The 26,597-nt window shown below is 38.6% G+C and overlaps 1 protein-coding gene and 1 pseudogene across 2 annotated transcripts; one reads left to right on the forward strand and one right to left on the reverse strand.

The window, feature by feature from the left end:
* Positions 1–5,132: 5,132 nt before the first annotated feature.
* On the forward strand, positions 5,133–11,790 carry LOC121255108 (annotated as a pseudogene).
* A 1,181-nt stretch (positions 11,791–12,971) lies between these two features.
* LOC121255793 (notchless protein homolog) lies at positions 12,972–23,573 on the reverse strand. Of its 2 annotated transcripts, XM_041156312.1 has the most exons (16): positions 23,230–23,573; positions 21,746–21,822; positions 20,490–20,570; positions 19,164–19,372; positions 18,290–18,371; positions 18,041–18,130; positions 17,754–17,879; positions 17,200–17,327; positions 16,718–16,917; positions 15,839–15,902; positions 14,958–15,068; positions 14,263–14,400; positions 13,908–14,050; positions 13,774–13,828; positions 13,274–13,330; positions 12,972–13,190 (listed from the first exon to the last, which is right to left on the reverse strand). In XM_041156312.1, exons 4-16 carry the CDS (start codon positions 19,317–19,319, stop codon positions 13,107–13,109), a joined length of 1,434 nt encoding a protein of 477 aa, XP_041012246.1. In that variant the 5' UTR covers positions 19,320–19,372; positions 20,490–20,570; positions 21,746–21,822; positions 23,230–23,573; the 3' UTR covers positions 12,972–13,106. The 2 variants fall into 2 exon arrangements, with proteins under 2 accessions (XP_041012246.1, XP_041012245.1); XM_041156311.1 differs by lacking the exon at positions 21,746–21,822.
* Positions 23,574–26,597: the final 3,024 nt, after the last annotated feature.

Genomic DNA, 26,597 nt, shown 5'->3' on the forward strand with positions numbered 1-26,597 from the left:
CACTTGATAGAACCTAACTATCTCTCATGGAACAAATCATTCACACCAGCCATCTCCATCAAGAACAAACTTGGGTTCCTTGATGGAACCATCGAGACAGCTGCCCTCACAAATCCTCTCTACATACCCTGGTTAAGGTGTAACAACCTCATCCTATCATGGATTTTAAACTCCATCTCTAAAGAGATTGCATCTAATGTTTTATACATTAGCTTTGACAAAATAGTGTGGGATAAGCTCAAGACTCGATTTGCACAACCAAATAGTGTAAGGATTTACCAGCTCCAACAACACCTTGCCTCCATCACACAAGGATCTCAAACTATAAGTGACTACTTTACCCAACTCAGTGTTGCTTGGGAAGAAATGCACAACTACAGACCCCTTCCTCATTGTTATTGTAGCCTATGCACTTATAACATTATAAAAACTCTTGCTGAGGATCAACAGACAGATTGTATTTTTAAATTTCTAATGGGATTGAATGACAGCTTTGTGGCATCAGGGGCAGATTATCTTGATGACTCTTATGCCATCTTTGGATAGGAGTTTTTCATTAGTTTTGCAGGAAGAAAGGCAGAGGGAAACTTGTGCCCTCTTGTTGCCTAACCATGAGACCTCAGCCTCTACTACATTCCAATCTTAGGGAAAGAAGAGAGAAGGCTGAGGTAACTTGCTACCACTGTGGTAAAAGTTGACACACTAAGGACAAGTGCTATCGACTGATTGGTTTCCCTCCAAACTTCAAATTCACCAAATCAAAGGGAGGATTCTTAGCTGGACACTCTGCAAACCAAGTCACATCACAAAGCCATGAAAGAGCACCTATGGAAGGACCACACCTGCCCATTACTGAAGCTCAAATTCAAAAGCTCCTTGCACTTGTCAATGCTAAAACATCTCAGCTCAATGTTAGTAACCCTCCATCACCTGACCAAGATAATCCTACTGAAACCATAACTAGTGTTCATCATTCCTCCAACATGGCAGGTACAGATTTATATCCATCTACTGCTCATTCCTTGCCAAATTCATCCATTTTTTCTGCAACTTATCATGAATACTTTTCATCTCTTTTGAACCATCACCCAACCAACTCACAAACTGCACCTTGGATACTTGCCACTACAGCTACAAGCCATATGGTCTGCTCTACATCACTGCTTACTTCCATCAGTTGTGAGACCCATTCCTTTGTTCAATTACCTAACAAAACTCAAGCCAAGGTAACTCACATTAGAACTGTGAAACTGTCTGATTCATTAACCCTCAACAATGTACTCTGTGTTCCATCATTCACCTTCAACTTGATCTCTGTTAGCAAGCTCACTCACAACACTGCCCTATGTCTTATTTTTCTGAACAAACTTTGCTTCATACAGGCCCTATCTTCATGGATGATGATTGGACTTGCTAGAGAACACAATGGCCTTTACTTTCAAACTTTCAATTCACCTAGCTGCAACACAGTCAATGGTTCACACCCTTCCAGTCACACTGTCAATCAACTACCTCGGGCAAACCAAATAGCTCAAGCAAACAAGTATCAGAAATTTGATCTTTTGCACTTTAGATTAGGACACACTTCTCAACAGAGAATGAATATAATTGAGTCTTGTGTTCCAAATGTAAAAAGTAACAAAGATATGCAATGTATTGTTTGTCATTTGGCTAAACAGAAAATAAAATCATTCAATCTAAGTACCTCTTGCACTTTAGCTCCTTTTGAACTGGTTCATTGTGACATTTGGGGGCCTTATTCACAAGCATCAATCTAGGGTCATCACTATTTCTTAACTGTAGTTGATGATCACTCTCGGGTCACTTGGGTTTATTTGATGAAATTAAAATCTAAAACAAGGACCCTTTTACAGAATTTTGTTCACATGGTTAACACTCAATTTAATGCCAAAATAAAACAAATCAGGTTTGACAATGGACTGGAATTTGACATGCCCATCTTCTACAATTCCAATGGGGTGGTTGAGAGAAAGCATCAACACCTCCTATGTGTGGCTAGAGCCATCATCTTTCAAGCTTCTCTGCCTCTTCATTTTTGTGGGGATGCCGTCATGACAGCCACCCACCTCATTAACAGAATACCCACTCCCACGTTAAACAATAAGTCCCCCTTTGAGGTCCTCTTCTCAGCAGTGCCATCATACATGCATCTAAGGGTATTTGGATGACTTTGTTTTGCATCTACCTTCAAGCATAACAGAACCAAACTAAATCCTAGAGCCAAGAGATGCATCTTTCTTGGCTACCTAGCACGTGTCAAGGGATATAAACTCTATGAATTAGAGAATCGTTCCTATTTTATTTCCAGGGATATCATTTTCTATGAGTCCACCTTCCCTTTTCAAGATCCTGGCTTCAACACCATCCATTCCAGTTCCCCACCTAGTTTAGTCCTCCCCTCACCATTATCAGACTCCACTTTTTCATATCCTGAAACTGTCCTACACTCAGACACTCATACATATCCTTCCTCACCAGATTCACTTGACAACAACACCCCATCACTTGAATAGTCCCCAACTATTCAACCTCATGCACCCTCATCTCAAACCTCTCATTCATCACCTTCTTCTAATGACTTAGTACATGGCATTCCTCCCAGAAGGTCAGATCGAGTTAGACAACAACCCACCTACCTACAAGATTACCACTGTCAACTTGCCACCACCACTGATCCTTTCCCAACTTATCCTTCCTCAACTGCTCTCCCCCTTCATCAACACTTAACCTACACAAAATTGTCACATACTCATAGGTCCTATGCCATTTCCTTATCTCTTTTGCATGAGCCAAAAAGTTACCAAGAAGCTATGAAGTTTCCACATTGGCAAAAGGCAAAGAACTCAGAATTAGCAGCTTTTGAAAATTATGGAACCTAGACTATCACTACCCTCCCTCTTGGTAAGTCCACTGTTAGTGGCTAAGGGTTACACATAAAAGAAGGATTTGATTATCAAGAAACCTTTAGCCCAATAGCAAAATTCACAACAGTTCAATTCTTTTTAGCATTGATAGCTATATACAAGTGGCACTTGTATCAATTGGATGTGCACAATGCATTCCTCCATGGAGATTTGGATGAAGAAATCTACATAGACTTGCCTCTAGGGTATCAAATTCAGGGGGAGTCATCACCCTCTAAAGATAGAAGATTGGTTTGTAAGTTGTATAAGTCCCTTATGGACTTAAACAAGCCTCTCGCCAATGGTACTCAAAGTTCTCATCTTCCTTGATTTCAATTGGTTTCCAACAGTCCCAAGCAGATTATTCATTGTTTACAAGGGATGACAAATTAGGTTTTGTGGCCTTGTTAGTATATGTTAATGACATAATTATTGGAAGTTCTAACATGGTTGTTATTGACAGTATCAAGGCATATATCCACTCTCAATTCAAGATTAAAGACCTTGGTAATCTAAAATACTTCTTAGGTCTGGAAATTGCAAGATCAACTTCAGGAATTCATTTGTGTCAAAGGAAATACAGCTTGGAAATGCTTGAAGATGCTGGTTTACTTGGATGCAAACCAGCCAACACTCCAATAGAAATGAATCACAAGCTGTCACACTCATCTTCAGACTCCTTGACTGATGCAATAGGTTATAGGAGGTTAATTGGAAGGTTAATCTATTTAACTATAACTCGACCAGATATCACATATGTTGTTAGCATCCTCAACCAGTTCGTGAACAAGCCCTCTCAGATTCACATAGTTGCAGCTTATAGAATTCTGGCATATGTGAAAGGCTCCATAGGACAAGGTCTCCTCTTCTCATCACAATCAACTGTGTACTTAAAAGCCTTTAGTGACTCTGACTGAGCAGCTTGCTCAGAGACCAGAAGGTCCATAACGGGTTTTTGCATCTTCATTGGAGATTCCGTAATCAATTGGAAGTCCAAGAAACAAGCCACCATTTCCAAATCCTCGACAAAGGCAAAGTATAGAGCTTTAGCTCATACCAGTTGTGAGGTTGTGTGGTTGATCTCTTTGCTCAAAGATTTTAGCATAAACCATCCCAAGACAGTCGATCAGCAATTCACTTGACCAAGAACCCAATGTTCCATAAGAGAACCAAACACATAAAATTGGATTGTCATTTTGTTAGGGAAAAGGTATTATCTAAAGTTCTTATGCATGTGCACATAGCTTCCAAGTTTCAATTAGCAAACATATTCACCAAGGCTCTCCCTACTACTGCTTTCTTCTTTCTACTGTCCAAGATGGGCAACTTAAACATCCATGTTCAAGAGATCAATCAGCAGCATGAAGCTGTTGTCCAAGGTTTGCAGCATGGAGCTGTTGTCCAAAACTCGCAGCATAAAGCTGTTGTCCAAGGGATAAGTGAGTCATCAAACAATGCACATCATGGTAGTGCACCTACTGTAATCAAAACAAATAAAACAACGGATGATAGTGGGAGCATGACACAGTAGCCATTTGATAAAGTTGGCTAGGAGTAAAGCAGACAAAAAGCATTCTTTTATGTACAAAGGATAGAATTGGTCCCTTTTGTTTTTTTTCTATTTTTGGCAATTATTCTTTATGTACATGTTCTATATATAATAGTTTGTATACAACATAAATAACTTAATGAGAATAGCTTCTTTTCTTCTCTTCATCAGTGCACGTCTCAAGCATTTCTCTCAATTCATCTATATGTTTTTTCACCTTCAGAACACTCATCACATTCATCAACTTGTTTTTCATTTCTTCAACAGAGCCCGCCGCTTGTTGCTTCTCTCACAGTGAGTCCAATGCACGACCATGAGGTCTCGAGTGTTATCTTGCTTCTCTTCATTTTATTTTCAGCCTTTCCACTGCTGACTTTCATAAGTTATATTATTTTCAGTCAATTTGTTTATGCTAGTGGGTTGTTCGGTTTAATTTGGGCCAAAGTGAAAAGTTGAATTCGTGTTTGAGTTGGGATTATGTTAAATGAATATTAAGTGGAAATGTATTTTTGGTGGGCTTAGTTTTTATTTGAGTAAATTTTGTGGGATATGCACTTTATTTTACGGAAATAATTTAGAGTTGAGGTATTAGTCAAAACATCTGAATACAAACACAGAGAAAGGGTGTTTTATAAGAAGTCAGTGTGAAGAGGGACAGAATGAGTGGTGGAGCAGAGAAGGTAGTTTGCATAACAGGAGCGTCCGGATAAATTGCATCGTGGCTAGTGAAACTCTTGCTCCAATGCAGATACACTGTCAATGCCTCTGTTCGTGACCCAAGTAAGTATTCAAAAGTATTATCACATATTATCTAATTCTCTCATCAGATTACATAAGGGTTTCTTCTATAATTGATGTTTTCTTTAATTTTGACCTCCTTCAGTTGGGAGTGTATAGGATTTTCCTTTCCCATAAGAGAGGGATACAGCTAATACTACATATATTTTTTGTTTTTTTTCAAAGCTCCTTGAGTTTCTTGGAACCAACTCTTGTAGTCTAAAGTAGTTGAACAGCTTCGATCAATCATCGGTTCACTTTGCTCCAAACTTCCTTATAATCACTAAGAAAAGATTATTTTTCGCTTTCGAAATTATATGCTTTAATATTTAGAACAGGGGTGACAGATGTAAAAGAATCAATAGAGGAGGCCATATGGTCTGTAGCCCTCGTATCAAGTATCCAACTAGATTATAAGAACTAAATGAAGTATGTGTACTAGAATTAAAAACAAAATGTTTACATGAAACAATACCAGATAAAGAATGAGAGGAAGAGACTACAACATTGACCATATGCCTGGAATCATCAGACTTATGTTGAGAATTGAGAGTGAGCATAGACAACAATTACTGACATTGGGCCTCAGTCAAGGAGAATGGAGATTCTACTGAAGAGTTATCATTGAGGATAACTTGCTTTGCCATGGACTGCTGCCGTGGCTTTTGCTTGTACCCCGGAGGAAAGCCATAGAGTTTGTAGCATTTCTCAACAACATGACCAGTTATTCCACAATACTTACAAACTTTTCGATCTTTCTTAGAAAAAGATTTTACAAATCTCGAAGTATCAGAGTTAGCAACAAAAGCATGAGCACCAGCAAGAGGAGGGAGGAGTAACAGAGATTTCTCTCTGTTGCTCTTCTTGAAGAACAAGAGAAAAAACCTTGTTAAGCGGCAGTAAGGGCTCCATCAACAAAATCTGAGTCTTAGCCCAAAAAAAAAGATTCATTAAGTCCCATAAGGAATTGTAAAATACATTACTGTTGAACATAAGAATTCAACATATTCACAACACCACAAGAACATACAGGAATTGGCTTGTAATTAACCAATTCATCCCAAAGAACCTTCAATCGATCAAGTGAAATAAGCACAAACAGAAAGTTGTCCCTAAGACAAGGACGAAATTGATTTCTAGATTTGAAAAATCCTAGGGCCATTCTTTTTAGAGAAATGTTCCTTTAAATCGGTCTAAATCTCAAAAGCAGTGGTAACATACAGTACACTAACAACAATTTCAGGAGAAACAAAGTTAAGTAACCAAGAAATCACCATGTTATTACAACGCAACCATGAAGAGAAAAGTGAATCGTTGGAGTCTGGTTTGAGGATCGTAACATCCATGAACCCTAACTTGTTTTCCGCAAAGAGAGCCATAGCCATTGAACGAGACCAAGTGTGATAGTTGTCCCCAAGCAAGAGTTGTGTGACCAGAACAACACTGGGGTTATCGCTGGGATGAAGGAAGAAGGGGCTCGTAGCATCTTGATAGGAAGAAAAGGGACTCTGAACAGTCAGTGCCATAAGATGAGATGATGAATTTCAAGAGACATCTGATACCATATCAAGAATGAAAACCCTAGAAGGTTCTTGAATTCAAGAATACCAAAACTGTCCAAAATGTCAAGGTGTGTAAAATAAAACAATTACAAGTATTTATACTGAGAACTAAAATAAATCAGCCTAAAGAATACAAACAAACGTAAAATTCAAAATAAAATACAAGTACACGTGTAAAATGACTATTTTACAACTTAATATTATCTCAATGCCAACGATCCTTAGGTACGTTCTGTTTCATGCTAATTGAACCAAAGCAAATGTCATGTATTATGCCAATGGGTCGTATAATGCTTAGTTGTTTACCAAAAGTGGATGAATTTCATGTCTCCTTATAATTTGAAGTAGTCCATGATGTGACTTTATTCTTTCAGGGGTTTATTCAGATGAAATTACCCTCTTGGGCTTTCACATATGCTTGTTGATATTCATTGGATACATCTTTTATCTACAATTAATACTTCCAATAGATCTTCTCCAATGTTCACATGCAAGTCTTTGTTAGCATCTCTTTGAACTCATTCAAATTTAAGATGGAAAAATGCCATAGTCTGTCCAAATACTTTGCAAGAGTTTACATTTAAATGCACTGGTGCATTATCAACTTACCCAATTCAAATGCCTTTGTTTATAATTCCTTTTAGGCCGAATTAATTAAAGTACCAGCTGTGAAGGGAACACTTAACGTTCTTAGATCATGTGCTAAAGTTTCATCTGTTAAAAAGGGTGGTTATAACATCCTCAATGGCTGATGTATTAGTTGATGAGACTTGGTTTTCAGATCCAGCTTTTTGTGAGGAATCGAAGGTTCACATATATATATATATATATATGCTAATTTCTTATTACATATTATCTTTTTCTCAAGTTCTTTGCTAATGATTTTGTGACTGCTAATTCTCACTTAAACCATAATGGCATGTATATGAGGGCAAGCTAGGGACAAGTTATCTTGTGCAGACAATATGTTAGTCTATTATTTCCTTCCTTTGTTTCCTTTTTCCCCCTTGATTGTTTGTCTCCCATCTTTTGTGAGTGTAGCCCTGTAAACTATATGGTATATGCTCCTCATGCGAGTAACTGGTGGAAAGTGTTTGCTAATATGGGTCTAACCTATTAAAGTATGACTCTATGGCAACCTATTTTGAGGTGTATGCAATTATTTGGAATGACTTCATATGATACGTTAGATCTATTTTTAAAATATGAGACGAATAATATGGCGAAACTTTTAGCCCTCTATTATGGTCTGCAGCACTATCTGGAGTTGGGATTACAACAAATAGAAGTGGAGCTTGATTCTCTCTTAATTGTTAATTGGCTGGAGAAGAGGCGTTGTGGTATTTGGTACCTGGAAGATTTTTGGGAGGTAATAATACAGATGCTTTCAAGCTTGAGGCATAAGGTCAGGCATGTATATCGTGAGTGTAACGTAGGGGCAGATTTTTTAGCGAGGTTTGCCTCCGAGCATGATTATGGGACGTGGGTGGCTTTTAGCGCTATTCCTCATCGACTAAAAGGGATTTTAAAGGTTGACAGGTTGGGGCTTCCTGCTTTGCGTCGTTAGTGCATTGGACTTAGTTGGTGGTTCTTGTGTTAGTCAAAGTTGGTGTTTGGAGTTATGATTTTATTGCATGGTTTTTATTGGTTTGGTTTGGTTTTGGCTCTATTTAGCGTATTGATGTAACCACGGTTTTTCTCCGCCATAAATGAGGTATTTTAATAAACTTGGGACAGGGCCACTACGTATGTGGCGACTTTGTTAGGCCCTCACGTCGAGTTGCCTCTAGAAATGCCGCACATGCCCTAGTCATGGTGGGGACAAACACATTGGCTAGCCCACAACCATGCCTTGGCTCGTGGGGTGACGAGCACGGGATGCCCAGCATGCATGCATGCCTTGGCCCGCGCGCTAGCACACACGGGGCACCCAGCATGCAGGCTAGCGAGGCTAGTGAGGGCCTGCTTGCGGGCGTAGCCATGCGTCGCGCACCCATGCACGCGGCAACACGCACAACCATGCGCCGCATGCCCACGCGCTCAGCAAGGCGCACAGGCATGCGCCGCACACTCATGCGCACAGCCATGCGCACAACTCTGGACTGTGCGCGCATGCTCGTGGCAATGCAAGCCGCTGCGCACTGCGAGCGCCTGCGAGTCATTGTGCGCAGGCCCATGTGCTCCTTGATGGGCCTCGTGGCCCTTGCATCTCAAGGGCTTGCGCGGCACTGCCAGTCCACCCAGTGCGCATGCGCGCACACCTGCCCAACCCTGCCGCACTCCAGCGAGGTTAGTGGCATGCCTTAAGGCATGCCATCCAACGCACAGCTCCAGCCCGTGCCTTGTAGAGCAGGCCAGTGGCATGCCCACCAAGCATGCCATCCAGCGCATGGCTCCAGCCCATGCCCTGCAGACTCAATGCCTAGGCCACCAGCCTGGGCCATGCCGTGCACCACCATCGCTCACCATCAGCAAGCCATGCCGCACCACCTGACCATAGACCAAACCGAAGACCACCATGCACCAACTTAGCCCACCATGGGCCATGCATGCCACAGCTAGCCTTGGTCCATGACCACTATCATGTTATTTATTTTATTTAATTCATTTGATTTAATTATTTATTTTCAAGGGACCTATTGGGGGTTTCCAAGTTGTATTGCTTATAAATAGGACATCTTTCATTTGCTTTAGGATCTTTTGGCAAACTCCTAGAGGGAAGACTATTGTTTGAGAGATCACAAACCGGTGCCATTGCACTTGGGCTTTTTGGGTGAAATTCGTGAATCCCAAAGAGAGAATCACACTTTGCAATTCTTTGAATAAGTGTGATTCATCTATCTTGTTATTTGCAACTTGGTGCAATTCGTGAATCCAAGTTGAGTTTATCAATATATGAGGTTTATTTAATTCTTGTGCAATTCGTGAATCAAGTCTTGAATTATTATTGTTTATGCTTTTGTTCATTCAAGTTCATAAGTATTTGCTTGTATTTTTTAGTGTTCTTCATTTTGTTCTTGGTGTTCTTCATAAGTTGCTCTTCCAATCCATTCAATCCATAAAAGTCGACCAACACATTGTTTGTCAACTTTCCATATTTGATTTGCCTCATCAAACCCTAGCCTAGCCGAAACACACTTTCCCCCTTGGTGCAAAGCCCTATTTGGCTACTACTTACCTTATTGGGACTTGACCTAGCTGCCCACTCCACTTACCAAACTAGTGTTCCTATAATTTAGGAACCCTAGTTGACCCAAACACTTCACCATAATCAGCCAACCACTTTCCAAATTGAATTCCTAGATTTTAGGAACCACTTCCTAAAATCTCTCCCTAGCCTTGTTCGGCCAACCCTAGCCGACCGCATACCATTCCTAACTTCCAATTCTACACCCAAACCCTAGCCGTCCATCACACACCTTCCAAACCCTAAACCTCATCTTCCAAGTGGCGCCAACCCTAGCCCACTCTAGTGCCGTGCACCCCATTCATTGTACCTCATTCCATTCCTTGACCATTCCCCCACTCCATACACTCATCCTAGCCTAAACACATAACCTCACCATAACCAAGTAGTCATCTTGACCATCATTGCTCGAAAACCAAGCAAGAGAGGAACAAGTATTCAGTCATCACAAGACCACCATTGGCGTGGAGAACTTAGTGTTTAGGGACTTGACCTCGGTCCCTAATAGACTGGCTCTTGATGAGGAAAAAAAAAAGATCTACTTTAAAAACAAAAGTAAATTTATAATCTAACTGATCACATCAAGTCACGTAATTTTGTAGATTTACTTTATGAGATTTCTTTGTGGTTAAAACATTTCTCAATTGGAATTGTGTGGGTAAATATTTAATTTTTGAGTTACTTTCTATTCTTCTTCCATGTTGCTTACTCTCATTTCGTGAACTCCTGTTGTTTTCCTGAATCCCGAGTACTACAATGTAGCATCCTCATCATGCTATCATCCCTTCATCCATCTTTGTTTTTCCCAAGTGATTTAAATTTGTCATTAGAAGTAATATATTGAATCTTATTATGTACAAATCCCTGAGTTATTTGTACTATAACAATTACATGGGAATTATAACATCACTGCTCATTCTTACGGTGTTTCATGTGAAAGGTCAAGATGGCAAGACCTAACTTATCCTCACCCACAGCTTTGCCAGAAAGGCAAAAAATATGGGAGTAGCTTCTACTACAGGTATCACATGCAGCAAAAAGAAAAAATGAAAAGTCGATCACCAGATGGTTTATCTCTCTGCATAACATCCCAGTTATATCAACTTTATGCTAAATAAATTTTACATTGTTTTTTTTATTGGCACCGGGTGTCCAAGAACAGAGTCTCGACTAATCCCAGGGGTGCACAGACCCTTGACAAGAAGTTTTCCGCAAGTACACATCGAGTAATTCAAGGGAAAATCTCCCAATCCAATGACCTAATGGGATTTGAACCTTAAACCTAGGGGGAGCATACCCCTAAGCCCAAGGCCTTTACCACTAGAGCCAACACTTAGGGGTTAAATAAATCTTACATATTTCATCTTGAACGATTTTTAGTACTTATACACATCTATTGGAATTACTTGTCATCTTCATTATGATGAAACTCTTGCAATGACTATGTTCTTGCATTTCCTTTGAAGGTAATTTTGGAAACTATACAGCTCATAATCTTTAAAAACGTCTTAGTTTCTCCCAGAAAGTGGTTTATGCCTGATTCCCTCTTCTAAAAGACGCAATCTTTTGTGATGCAAGCAGTTGACATTCTCTTATGCAAGGGCTGAAAGTATTCCATTTATGTCTCCCAGATGGGTTGATATTAGAGATGTTGCTAATGCACATATACTAGCCTTCGAGAATCCATCAGCGTGCGGAAGATATTGTTTAGTTGGAAAAGTTCTCCAATTTTCTAAATTTGTGAAACTTATGCGTGAACTCTTCCCTGATATAAATCTTCCTAAAAAGTAAGCGATGTATCCATATACTAGGGGTGGGCAGCAGGGCGCCGCCCACCACCCCCACATAGGCTAGGGCCCCCACCCCACATGGAACACCCCATACTAGGGGCGGGGCAGGGTGAGATTTCAACCCCCCCCCCCCCCCCCTCTCGATAGCGGGGCAGGGGGTGGGGTATGAAACCCCCCCACCCGCATGGTGCGGGGCAGGGGGCAAGGAGGGGGTGCCCCCGCCCCACACCATGCAGGTAGCACCCCTACCATATACCCAATACTAGCATCAACTTGTCAATTTTTTATTCACACAGGTTACACATTGAAGATTGAATAATAATAGAAAACTAACCTATTACTACCCATCTGCTACTTTTTTTTGTATTTGATTTTTTTTTTTAACTTAATGCTTAAGGAAGTGAGTATTAGTATAGTTATATATCTTTTTAAATTTTTTTCTTAGTGATTAAGGATGTTAAAAAAATACTGAAAAGAAAATGATAAAAAAAAATATAAAAACTTGAAATGCACTTGGGTAGTAAATAGATAGTAATAGAATAGTAACCCTATCACTACACTTGAAGATTTACTGTGTCATACATGCTTACAGTACAAAAAGATAAATATAATTCTTTACCGAACTATCGTTTCCCTCAAACCGACTGTTCAGAAGTTTTTGTACTTGGTTTATGCAACATGTTAATTAGATGAGTAATGTTACATACAGTAATGGAGTGCACAATCGTCGTCCAGACACTTTGAAAAAGAGTGAAATCTACTATTAAAAAATTAATTTCTTTTTTCATGTAGATTCCATATTTATTCACTTTTTTCAAAATGCTTGCACGATGCTTGCGCACTCACAATTGCAACTATCAATTCTCATTCAATGAGAGCAGCAGAAAGTTTAGGCCTTAACTTCACAATTTATTTTGGAATTATCTATCCATGTTAGAACTTAAGTCTAAATGTGTCGTTTTCGAGGAGATGGTTAGTGCATGAAACACAATACAATTTTTGGCCTTTGTGGGATTAGAGTGAGTGATGTCTTCCAGAATAGTAGTGCATCTCTTAGCCTGTTGGAAAAACATTGTTTTAAGAGCCATCATTAATGTGCATCATTGCAGAAGCTCACATCGACTTGTTTATCGTGCATTTAGAGAGTGGGAGAGAGGGAGGTTATACCATTACCCTCTCAAGTTATTAATAAAATATTATCTTACTCAACATCACTTCAAGTAGTGCAGAACACACAATATATGGTATCTGATAGCTAACGCAATAGTTACACACCTATCAAAATTTCAATCATGTATTGGGGGGGCTCGGTCAATTTTAACCCATCCATAACTTCAATACTCTATCTTTACCACCTGAAGCTACCTTTTCACCATCTGGACTCCAATCAACAGCATAAACCTTTCAAAAAGCAGTTACCAACATGTCAATTTAAAATTCAAAATAAGATATGAAAGACTCTTGTTTTTGGACATAGAACATACCTCATCCGCATGACCTGGAAGGTCTTGTTTCAACTTGTGTGTCCGGATATCCCAAACCTAGACAATTTTAATAAATTTCAATCAAAGGTCATGAATATGCTCATCCTTGGCAAAAAAATTAGCACCACATCAACTGAGGTCCAAATCTACATATACATGCTTTTTAGTAGTGTTTACACAAATCCAAACCTAGTCAAATTCGAATATTTATTCATACATAATAGACTACAATTTGTTCATTGTTTAAACTCAGTCAGAGGCTATAAAATGAATCTTATAGCAGTGCATAGCATTCTGCGATATCTTCAAATTTTAAAGAAATGACATTATATACATTTATAGGACACCATTTTTTGACAATGCATAATCCCTATACATCTATTCTTCTCTCTGTAATGCCCAACGTTAGAACTGTTTTTCCAACACCTTGTGGAGCCAAAGGCTCTTAGTCAATTCGGGACTTGCAACTACCAGAAGAAAGAGTAATAGTTTTAGAATACCTTGAGTGTGGAATCCTTGCTACCACTCAAAAGAAGCCTACTATCTGCAGACCAGCTGTATGACAAAATGCAACATCAAGATTAGCTGCGAGGTCAGTGAACGTAGATGCATAAATGATGGAAATCGTTCAAACCTGATCTGATAAACAGGCCCAACATGGCCTCGAAAAGCAGCGACGAATTTCCCTGTAGTACCATTCCATAACTTGACAGACTTGTCAAATGAGGCACTTGCAACCCATTGTCCATCAGGTGAAAAATATACATGATTGACAAGCTGTTTGAAAGCAACAAGAACAAACTTTAGTTTTTCACTAAAAGGACGAGATTCGTGCAATTTATATGTTAAAATATATATACATCAGAACAATTTATTGTTTCAAAATAAATTGAAACAATCTGGAGGCAGAGGCAGAAGGGGAAACACAAAATGTGAATAATTTGGGATTGCAATTGAGAACAGATACTCAAATTACAAAATATTTGTACCTGTTGATGACCTGTCATGCGAGTTTTGGGATGCTTGCTGACAGAAGGTTCCCAAAGAAACATGGTAAAATCATCCGATCCAGAAACCAATCTTTCAGGGCCATTGCCTTTCATTTTGTTATACCTTTCCAAAGCAACCTGTAATTAGTAGCACAATGGGAAATAATTCGTTCCACCTGAAGGAAAGATGGAGAAAAGTAGAAAAACATTCGTGCATGAAGCGGAAGTCTAACATGACAAAAACATTACGGCTGCAACAGCACATGGCAATAATTGAGGCGGACAGGAAAAGAATAGTGGGTAAAAGTTTTCACCTAACGATTTGAATACTAAAAGGCCAAAAAACTAAGCGTCTTCCCATTAAAATGAGCTAAAACTGAAGCCTTAAACTTGAGCATCTAGTCCTCCCCAAATTCATTTATATAAATAATTAAAAAGTAAGGCTACGTCACAAATTATTAAGGGTAAGAGATGCTTGTGATGACCCCAATCCAGTAAACTACTTCAAAACAAACAAAATTTCTTTTTTCAGCTTTACTATTCTCTCTACCAATGGAACAAAAAGGCCCTATAACTGTTTAAAATTTGGCTCCATAACCATTATCTCATTTAATACATCCAGCAACCGAACTCCACCTCTAACTCAAAGAAAAAGAAGCAAAAATCTATCATATATACTACTCAATGACAGTTACCTTTTTCATTTCCTCCGGTGATGAATAGTGCTTGCCAGTATGGTCAAAAGCCCCAGTGCGAAGAACATATTCAGTGCTCAATGCAAGAGAGTTGACCCAATGTCCATGACCCTAAAACAAATATAAAAAGAGGAAGTTGGTAAAAAAATAAAAATAAAAGGGAAAGAATTATTAGCAACACAAAGGACAACAACAGTAGATGAGAAACCATAACAGTGGGGGACAATAACTAAAGATATAAGGTGACATTGCAGTGGCCTATTTACGTTCAGAAACCCAAAAAGCCAACATCATGCATTTGGTCAAATTTAACCAATTTATTTCTCCCTTCTTTCGATAGAAGAATGAGTATATCGTTTGACTCAGCCAAAAGGGTGAACATCCTTGAATCATGTTATTTATCAGGTATAAGATAAATAACTATTAACACATACTAAAACGAGAAGTGCATGTTCTTGAGTAGCAGTATTAAGAAACAAAAAACAAATAGGTGTTTCCAAGTATTACAATCTCAGACTGAGGAGATTAATAAAATCATAAACGAACAAAGGTTGTAGATCATGCCTATACAAATCACCCCCCCCCCCCCCCCCCCAAAAAAAAAAAAAAAAAAAAAAAAAAGGGATTTGAAAAGGATCTAGAGAGAGTAACAGAAATATTTTATTAACTTTTTTTTATAAGTAGAAATCTTTCATTAACTATGGTAAAACTTTTTGACAAGTTAAACTATGGTCACTACAAGATGATAATAAAAAATTGGCAGGTTTACAACACAGTAAACTGGCCTATAGAGGATTGGAAGGTGCTCAATGATATAATAATAAGCATACACATAAGCAATTACAAATCCTATATAGCCAAGCAAAGATTTATCTAGTTACCTTCAATTCTTTAATTAGCTTCCCTTGGGTAGTTTCCCAAACTTTGATAGTACAATCCTGGGAGCTGCAATGGTTGAGATGAAGGTATAGTTGTAATTTGTAGGTAGAACAAATAAAGGCTATCCTTAGAAATCTAATCTCTTTGACTTAATTCTTCTTTCATAAGAAGAAAAGCAAAACATATAAGAACACAAACAAATGCATGTGTATACATTCACATATTTAAGCATTTATTCAGAATGTATATTTCCAAAAAGAGGTAAACATGGAGATCGCATAACTATCAGATTAGTGATTCACAATTCAGCAAATAACACTTGCTTCAACATGGAAGGCCACAATTGTAAGTTTCCTTACCATAAAAAAATAAAAAATAAATAAAAGAAGAAGAAGAAAGAAAGAAAGAAAGAAAAACCAATAAGAACCATCATATAGCTGTTCATATATATTGTAATCTTGATCATGTACTGACAAACCAACTAAGGATTAACAAACCAACTAAGGATTAACAAAACAAATAAAGAAGTGACAAGAGGCCAACCAAAGTAAATATTTATTCACTCACTCAACATTCAAAGCAGAGTCGTTCCCCAGCAACCAAAAAACAAAAGGGGAATGATCAACATTGAAAAGTCAATTAAGCACTTATGTGTCCTTGTAAGACTAAGTTCAATGATCAACCGAGTCGGCCTGTCAAAAGAGGGAAAATAAGTTGTCTAGCTATATTTTAAAATAAATTATGGTTTTCTTGTCCTTCAGGGTCATCCAAAAAGGATGTCTTCAATTATTGCAAGTCTTAAGATAGAGAGCTACACTAATAAGCATTGCATCAAACTGTAGGAAATTAAGAAAAAGTTTTAACTTATAAAAAAAGTATACCCTGTATAAATTACTCCATCTCCACCCCATTTCACACAAGTTACCGCTAGTGTGTGACCACTAAGACAAATAATGCATTTCCTTAATGAAACGTCCCAAATGCGTGCATCACCATCTTTACTGGCGCTTACAAACCGTCGACATGGAGCATTCAGATGGGCTGGTTCCCAAGAGATACCAGTAATCCATTTTTTATGGCCCTGTGGCATTGCAGATTCCAAACATTAGAGTCAATAGAGAACGTATTGGTAAGTCCACTTACTTACCAAACCAAGCAAAAGAAAAATATTTTTTTTATCAGTAAATAAGAATTTTATTAAAATAGGTGAAGCCAAGTACAAGGGACATATACAAGAGTAACACCCATGCATGAGTGTCTAAAGATACAAACAAAAATTTAAATAGTGAACCAACATGAGTCAAAGAAAATTTGTTAAACAATGAAGCAAATACATCCAATGATCAATAGATCAAAACTTAACAGTAAGTGGATTGCCAGATGGCTTCCCAGTTTGAGGGTCCCAGCATTGAAGTTCTCCGGCTTTGCTCCCACTTACAAGATGCTTGCCGTCTGGTGACCATGCAATACAAAGAACCCAATTCTTGTGCCCTGGTTATGAGAGGAAGGCTTACTGTTAACACAATAAAAAGGATGATTGGCCATCCATTATGCATAAACTGATATCCCAACTCTATGATATATGGACAAGAAAGAGAGCTAAGAGAAGTCTTATTCTTAAATAATAGGCAGCATTCAACAGTGAGAACAAAAATCTGATAAAAGAGAAATGTTTTAGTTTGGAGATATACAGTGATACCTTTAAAATATCAATTGTATATACTTCCAGACAGTACATTAATCCCTTCAAAATACTCTCACTATAAAATAAACAATCACATTTAAAGCTTATGCAAGTCTTATAGGTTAAGTTATCCGTATTCCCTTTTCATTTTCCAATTATTTTCCTTTCAGGTGTTTGGACATCGGTTTTATGTTTAACAGTCCCAGAGTCTGATTAGAGCCTTGACTTCAAACCTGTACATGTAAACAGCGGTGTCTGGGTGTTGAGGTCCCAAAGTCTGACAGTGGTATCGCCCGAACCACTTGCCAAATGTTTCCCATCAGGACTGAAGGCAACTGAAAGTACGGCTTCTGTGTGACCTGCACCAGCAATATTACAAAACCCCCAGACATGTTAAACTAATTTAACATAACGACCACAACGAGTCTCAAGACCGTTGAAATCCAGCTGCATTCAAATCATACAATGTAACATCTAAAAGCAACCAATATAATAAAGAAACGTCATTAGTAGCACATACCAGAAATTGTGGACGAGCAACGATTAACTGGGCGAATTCTGAATATAGCTTGTGGTTGATAAACTATTGAGAGCACCTTCTCCACAGAAACTGCAAATTGCCACCCAAAAATATTCTCAAATAAAAAAACCTAGTAAATCCTCCAAAAGCCCATAAATGCCTACTACAATGGAATGTAAAATATAAAAATAAAAATCCAATTAAAAACTCTAAAATGTAAACTTCAACTACATGTTTCATCTGACTAACCTTTATGCTTCTCCAAATAAGTGCCAAGCGGCACAAGAAGCTCCTGATTTGATATATAGAAAGCATAAGGCAACTTCTCCTCCTGAGAAAAAAAAAAATATATAGACTTTCATGGCTGTTATATTCATAGAAGCAGAAACACAACCATGTCAGATATCATATACAGACTTGGGCAATTATTCCTGACACTTATAAAATGTCTTGCCACTTTATAATAGAAGTCCAGGACAGTATCCCCTACAGTGCAAGTCCCCGAACCCAGTACTTCCTAAAATGAAAATAACCAGAGCTTCCATTTTGCACAAGCCCGCATCGGTTACATAGGAGTCCAATCTGGGCCCATAGTGCAAGAACGGTAAACTGCTCGTCTGCTACTAGACACTAAGAGATTTGGTTGGTTGGCAAAAATTTGGAACAAGATTGAAACTGGGAATTCATTCTTGTAACAAATATGTGCCATATAATTCAACAAGCACAACATTTTCTAATCAACTTGAAGTTTCAAGATAAAAATAACTAAAAATGAACAAACCGAGAAAATATTCAAGGAAAAGCATGTGGCAGTATTTTTTTTCTCTGTGATTCTCCCCTTGAAGTTTAACTAATTCAGCAAAAAACTCTTCACAAATAAATTTCAAAAGCAAGTGAACTTCAGATATGTTATTTTTTCTATCTACAATCTCTCAACAACCGAAGGAAGCACCCGAAGAGACCAAACGGAAAGATTCAAGCTTGATAATTTGATAGAAAAAGTTTGAGCTCGTCCAATGTACTGATTTATTTCCCAGCACTTTCTCCACAGGCAAAAAAAAAAAAAAAAAAAAAAACACTAGGATCAACAACAAAAGAAAAAAGCCAAAATCCAAAAGGTTACATTGCTGAGAAGCTTGTTGACCATTTGCTGGAGCTGTTGGTGCCCAGCATTTTGGGGAAGGTACATGGCAGCTCCCAGAGGTGTTCCATCTGGATCTGTCAAAAGGCACATCACTTTGTTGGTAGTCGTTTCTCTCTGCTCTTCTTCCACCGCCATCGCTGCGCCTCAATCCAAAGTATGCGGAATTGATAGATTGGAGTTGAGCCGTGCTACAAGGAATTTAATGCATGCAGAACAGGTTGGTGGTGAGCGTTACAGATTCTCTAAGGTAAGTAAGTTCAAGAAACTGACATTGGAAGATACTTAGAAAACTGTAAAACAGAAAAGTTTTTGGAAGAACTCGAAGGCAGACTGTTTTGGGACTTTTGTAAAGACTTTGAAACCCTCAAAGGGAATGGCTAATCTCTCATACTCCTAGGGTTTCAAGAGCCCTTGCGCATGGAATTCTCATGAGTCTAATAGTGAATTTTGATCTACCCTGTAAAGATCTCCATGCAAACCTTCAACTTGTTTTCAATGGTTGACAAAAATAATGAAAATTGCATGAGTCCTTGACATGACGACGGAACGCCTATTGCCACCATAATGTTTTTAAAGTTTTCCCAAGTGATTCAGAGAAAATTCAGAAAATGATAAAAGAAAAACAAAGAAAAAAGCTTCAATCTATATCTTCATACATTGGCATTTTTTGGTAGTGAAGAAGACCAAGACCTGACAACTAATTGTGGATAGGGCTGAGCACCAACCAAGTCGGAGTCGGAGGGCCCAATCTCCGACTCCGACTTGGACTTGTCGGAGCGGAGTCGGATTTTGGGCTGTTTTTTGTCGTTTTTAACTTCATATTTGGCCCACTTTTAAAAAAAAATGTGTGGGCTTTCAAATTTCAATTTTTTCAAAAATTACAATCTAAACTAAATAATTCACTTTTGATTATAACAAAAAATACAACTAACTAAAAACAAGTAACATACTAACATGCTTTCAAAAATTCAAAATAAAAAATAAAAAGAAAGTCCTATTGTTACATATACTCCCATCATCCATTATCCACATCCAACTAATCACTACAAGAAACATCCACACCCTAATTCCTGTTAACACTAGTAATACAATTGCATGGGGGTGCTAAAAGATATGAGAAATGGATCAGTAGAGGTTTCTTCCCATTGTGTTACTAGAGGCTAAGAAACCCAAAACTCAGAGAATCCTCCCAGAAATAGCCAACGGTGCATTGGGATATGGGGGTAAACATACAAGTAAATCACCAGTACAAATACAAGTGTTGATGTCTGTTCTAATAGTTTTTTACAGGATACCATCAAGTACCTTAAAATCTATTCAGTGGCGTAGCTCACATCCAGGATATGTGCATAGTCCAAAGTATGTGTCAACACCATGATCAGGATCCTGTGCACATTTTGCATAAAGAAGTTAATGGATCATATCACTGCAAGTCTGAAACATAAAAAGATATATGCATGACTTGGACAGTATATAAAATGACAAGCTATTTCGTTATCCCATTTATCATAGACTTTATAACTCAAGATATACTTGTCTGACTGACCTCTTGATATATAAAAGCCGACAAGTGACTGGAACTACTTAAAATAGAATCAGAAAAGTGTTGGAGGATAAATTATTCTAAAAACTTAAACTTAAAAGCACAACTCCAATAATACATATCAAGCTAACACAAATTGGCACACCTTGCCTTTATATGTGCAGCCAGAATCTGCACATGGAGCCCAGAAACAGAAACAAAAGCAAACAAGTTTCCTAGGACTCAAAATAGATGTTTCATAGACAAGCTATTTCGTTATCCCATTTATCATAGACTTTATAACTCAAAATAAATCTGCTGGAAAACAAAAAAGAAATCGGTAGATATACAGGCAGACTGTCAAACTCAATGTAGATATACAGGGAGTAGGCACAATAAAAGTGGTCAGGTAAGATCAATATCAAACTCAAAAAGGTTTTGAATTCCATGGATTCTTTACACTGTGAAAAGTCATAAAAATAAATAAATAAAAGAAAGAATGAAAATATTATCTTCAATCAGGCAGCTGTTAGTGGCATGGAAGCAACCGACATGAATCTAGAAAAGTCTCTTTCTTCCATTAACGTTCTGTTCCATTTTTAGGCTTATTAGTTGACGCAAAAAAACAAAGTCAGCCTCGCAAACATGCACTGATACCCCACCGAGATATCATTTACATGAGAGATGTTTGAGCAGTTGAAATAATTCTTAGCTGATCACTTTTATGGCCCAAAAGCAAATAGAAGTTATATTTTTGGTCATGTTTCAAATTCAAGGAGGCCGCAGGAGACATAGAGCCGTCTCCCTTTTTCTGTTACACCGAACAGAGGTTTTGATTTGAAAAGAAAAAAGAAAGAAAATCCAAATATGAGCGATTATCAGACAAGGTTGAGAGATCCCTAAACCCCATCAGAAAACCTAAACCTTACATTTCAATCAGCTGTAGAGAAAGAACGGAAGTGCACATCTTATTTATCTCTGGTGGAAAGAAATAAGAGAGGCAAATACAACGAAGGGAGAAGAGATAGATAGGGCTTACCAGAAGAGAGAGAGAGGCCGTGAAGTGGGACTCTGAGAGAGAGGCCGTGCGGGGGGAGGGGAAGCCGCTCGGCTTACCTAGAGTTAGAAATTTTTTTCTTTTTTGTAGTTGCTACTAGGGGTGTAACCGGTCCGGTCCAGTCCGCTCCGGTCTGGTTTTGGACAAAACTTAGGACCGAACCGGTATGTACCGGTTTTGCATTTCCAAAAACCGATTATGCACCATTTATCCCCCTAAACCAGTACATCCGGTTTTACCCATTCCGGTCCGGTTCGGTCCGGTTTTCCAGTTTTAATTTATTGAATGCATGAGATTTGTGACAGAGAGAAGCATTGAAAGTAACTAGCAATCTAGAACTTGGAACAAATATATGTGTGAGAGAGAGACCAATAGCTGAAGACAAATGCATGGAATCTGAAACTGCATCAAAAGGATACCTAGCTAGAATATTATTACAGATCAGATTCATCACTATATATGAAAGCAGGTGCTCTTAGGGAACAGTACTGTTTATGGATGAGAGCCCAATACAATGCTTGGGAATGTATCCTATCTTAAGAGGTAAAAGGCTGCTCTCTGCCCTCACATTTGCATAAACCTTTTGGAAAAATGATATGTTTAGTAAATTTATAAAAAATGATTTAAGAAAGGAATAACAATGGTAAATTTAAGAAACACAAAAATTTACAAAAATTTATAATACAAATTCCTAGAAAGAATATAATATGTTTAGTAAGTTTATAAAAAATAATGATCTTCACTATTGAGGTTAGACAAATAAAAATCCTCAAGAAGATGATTTTAACTGTTTTTTTTTTTTTTTTTTTTTTTACTTTTAATATCTTGACTCCATCTATGTATGAGAGCAAATAAATCTTTCTAAAGGGCATCCAACTGGTAGGTAGGTTTTTTTTACATTTCAGTAGATGTTTTATTTTTCATTTTTGACTTAGTAGAAATGGGAGATTTCATCTTTGGAAGTCATACAAGAGATATGGGACTCAAGGCAATTGAGCAAAGCCACACCTGAAAGCTTTCATTCAACTCAAATGCTTAATCAAACAAAACAAACAGAGCTTTTAGGTTAACGTGGTCCTTAGAAAAAAAAAAAAAAAAAACCTAGGAAGTCCGCAACCCAACCATATCATTGCAGACGTAAGAGTCTCACTCAACTTGGAAGTATTAGACTTTCTTTGTTGTGTTTGAAATCGACAACCCAAAGTAAAATAGTTTCTCTGTTCTGCTTTCTTTTAACAACTGGGAGCATATGTCTAAACAATCCTGACCTCAAAGAAAGATGCACAAAATTGTATAGGAATTAAGTCCAAGCAACACCTAGACGAAAATTCTCAAAGATGTCTAAAGTTCCCATTTAACCAATAAACCTTTGAAAAAAAAAAGTTCCCATAACAATTAAACCAACGGAGATTAAAAATGATATTAAAAATGATATACACATCCGAGATTGTTCCAAGAAAAATTACCGTCGAAGACAGAGAGACGAGAGAGAGGGGCTGCAGGCTGCGTGAGAGATGGGAGGGCTGCGTGAGACGGTGAGAATGAGACGGTGAGAGACAGAGAGGGCAGCGCAGCGTTGAGAGAGGGGCCGAGGGGCTGTGTGTGCGACGGGAACGGCTCGACAGGTGAGGCCGTGAGGGGAGGTGCAACGGCGAGAGAGTGGGTCTGTGTTTCTGAGGGGGCAACGGTAAGAGGGAGGGGACTCAGGCTGAGGGGGCGACGGCGAGATGTGCACAGTGCAACCGCGTGGGCCGTGGCCGCGTGAGAGGGCAGAGATGCAGAGGCTGCGAGGCAGAGGGAGAGACTGAGGAAGAGGGGCGGGTCTCACCGTCTTTAGACTCAGGGTTTTGGAGACTGGAGATGCAACGGCGCCGTTTAGTAATAATATCAAAATTATTATTAATAGTCTAATTAGACTAAACTCTTATACTTGTATAACTATATTAGTAATTTAGTATAAGTATAACTATAGTCTATATTAGACTATTAGTATTAGAATAAATATAAGTTTTAGTTTTTTTTTTTTTTATTTTGAATAGTCAATCTTGTTCCTCTTTACTATAGTAAATGTTGGATACACGGAGGGACTCCTTCTAAAGAAATACTTTCCTCAGAGAGTTTTACAACATCTTTTGCTAAACTATAGGCAATACAATTAGATATTCTAGAGACATATTGAAACGACCAAGTTGGAAAGTTTCTAATTTCTGCTTTGATGTCTTGGAGAATCAAGCCTGTAGTGCTCCAATCCCTTGTCTCTGTGTAATGTCTTGGAACACACCGAGTGCATCCCCTTCAAGAATAAGGCTTTGTAGATGTAGTTGTTTACAGAAGATTACAGCCTCCAGAGCAGCCATTGCCTCAACCAGCTTTGCATCAGGGAATAGATTCCTTTGAGATCTCAGAGTGGCAATCACCTTACCTTCCTAGTTCCTCACCACCACCCCTACTTCAATTTTGCACCTTACTCTATCTACAGCAGCATCGCAATTGGCCTTAAAGCCATTCATAGGTGGAGGAGTCCAGTCTGCAACTTAAGGCCTCTCTAGTTGTTTGGAAGAACAGCATTCAGTGGCTGCCTTGAAGTCTCTAAGCATCTGGTGGCTGTTGTGAACTAGCTTGGAAGGGTCCTCAAATTTCTCTTCAAACACAAGCTCATTCCTTCTCTTCCACACTAGATATATGGTGATAGCAAAAAACACTTTTAAAGTCTTCCTCATTTATTACTGAAAGGAGGTGGCTCACTAAATCTTTGAATGTTTGAAAATTGACTTGCAATTTCTGTAGACTCCTAGAACTAATTCCCCATACATCCTGCACTGACTCACAAGCCCATAATGCGTGTATTATACACTCAGACTCCAAATTACACACAGGGCAAAGAGAAGATTCCCTAATTCTTCTTTTACTAAGATTAAGATTTGTTGGCAATGAATCGTGGCAAGCTCTCCATAAGAGCATTTTAACTGCATTTGGGACCTTAATTTTCCAAATAGAGGACCAGATCTCCTTGTGATTCACTCTCTTAGATGATTGTCTTATAGAATGTTGTTCCATGTCCCCGAGAAGGTGATAGGCACTCTTCATTGTAAACAGTCCATCTTTAGTACACATCCACACTAGTTGGTCTGAGATACCCCTCCAGCTGATAGGGATCCTAGAAATGTTGTTGATATCCTCTTCACAGAAAAAACTCTTCAAAAGAGGCATGTTCCATCCTTTTATCTGCTCATCTATAAGGTCAGCAACTGTCCAATGGGCCAATCCCTCAACCGGAGGAGTCTGGACCTTATATGAAGTAGGTTGCTGGATCCATTTGTCCCTCCAAATGTTGACCTCATTTCCATTCCCAATGCGCCATATCAAACCCTCTTCCAATACTGGTCTGGCTTCCAATAAACTCCTCCAAACATAAGAGGCATTGCTACCAATTCTTGCATGCAGGAAGTCAGATCTATGAAAATGCTTGGCTTTTAATACTTTAGCCACTAGAGAATTAGTTTGTTGAATCAGTCTCCAGCCTTGTTTGGCTAGGAGAGCTCGATTGAAAAGATCAAAGTCCCTATATTCAAGCCCACCATATGTTTTGTTCTTTCCAAGCAAATTCCAAGGCAGCCATTGAGTTTTTGTCCTATCCCCTCTACTACCCCACCATAATTACTGCATTAGCTTGTTAATAGCCTTGATTATATCCTTAGAGAGTTTAAAGATGCTCATGCAATACGTGGGGATAGCTTGCACTATTGACTTCAAAAGCACTTCTTTGCCTGCATTAGAGATGAATTTCACCCTCCAATTTTGAACTCAATTTCTAATCGAGTCTAGGATAGGCCTAAAGGAAGCAAGTTTGTTCTTCCCCACATAGGATGGTAGTCCTAGATACTTCTCAAGGTGATTTGCTTCCTTCATCCTATCTGTTGAGAGAATGACCTGTTTTGCAACTGCATGAGTGTTTTTGCTAAAAAAAATGGCTGACTTCTCCAAATTTAATCTCTGTCCATAAGCAACTTCATAAGAGTTTAGAAGTCTAAACAATCTACTCCACTCTTAAGGCATTTGCTTTACAAAAAAGCAAGCTGTCATCTACAAAGAAAAGGTGGTTAACCAGTAAAGAACCCCTAGCAAATGGGAAACCCGAGATAAAACCCTTTGTCTCAGCTGAGTCCAACATATTCCCAAGCACCTCAATACATAAAATAAAGAGATAAGGGGAGAGAGGGCCCCCTTGTCTAAGGCCTCTCGATGGTTGGAAAAATTGCTGGGGAACACCATTTATCAACAAGGAGTATTTGATAGAAGATACACACTGCAATATTAAGGCAACCCATTCCTTCTCAAAGCCTATCTTAAGTAGGACAGCTTCCAAGAAAGATCACTCTATACGGTCATAAGCCCATCTCAAAGCTTCATTGCCATGCAACTCTCTTTTCTGTTCTTCATTCTGTGCTGCATGGAGTGCATGACTTCATAGGCAACTATTATGTTATCAGAGATCAAACGCTCAAGGACAAAAGCACTCTAAGAAGGGGAGATCAGTGTTGACAGGAAAGGCTTCATTCTGTAGGCCCATACTTTTGAGACCACTTTTTAAACCCACATTGCAAAGGCTAATGGGACGGTATTCAGCCACTATTGTTGGATTTCTTTGCTTCGGGATCAAAACAATGAAGGTCTCATTAAGATCATGCACCCTCCTATTTGCACTGAGGACCTCTTTGACTGCAGAGAACACCCCCTCACATACAGTTTCCCAGTGGTCTTGGAAAAAACTAGCTGAGAATCCGTCAGGGCCTGGAGAACTCAGAGGGTCCATCTCAAACAAAGCATGTTTTAC

This window comes from Juglans microcarpa x Juglans regia, chromosome 3D (genome assembly GCF_004785595.1).
Source record: "Juglans microcarpa x Juglans regia isolate MS1-56 chromosome 3D, Jm3101_v1.0, whole genome shotgun sequence".
Classification (NCBI taxonomy): Eukaryota; Viridiplantae; Streptophyta; class Magnoliopsida; order Fagales; family Juglandaceae; genus Juglans; species Juglans microcarpa x Juglans regia.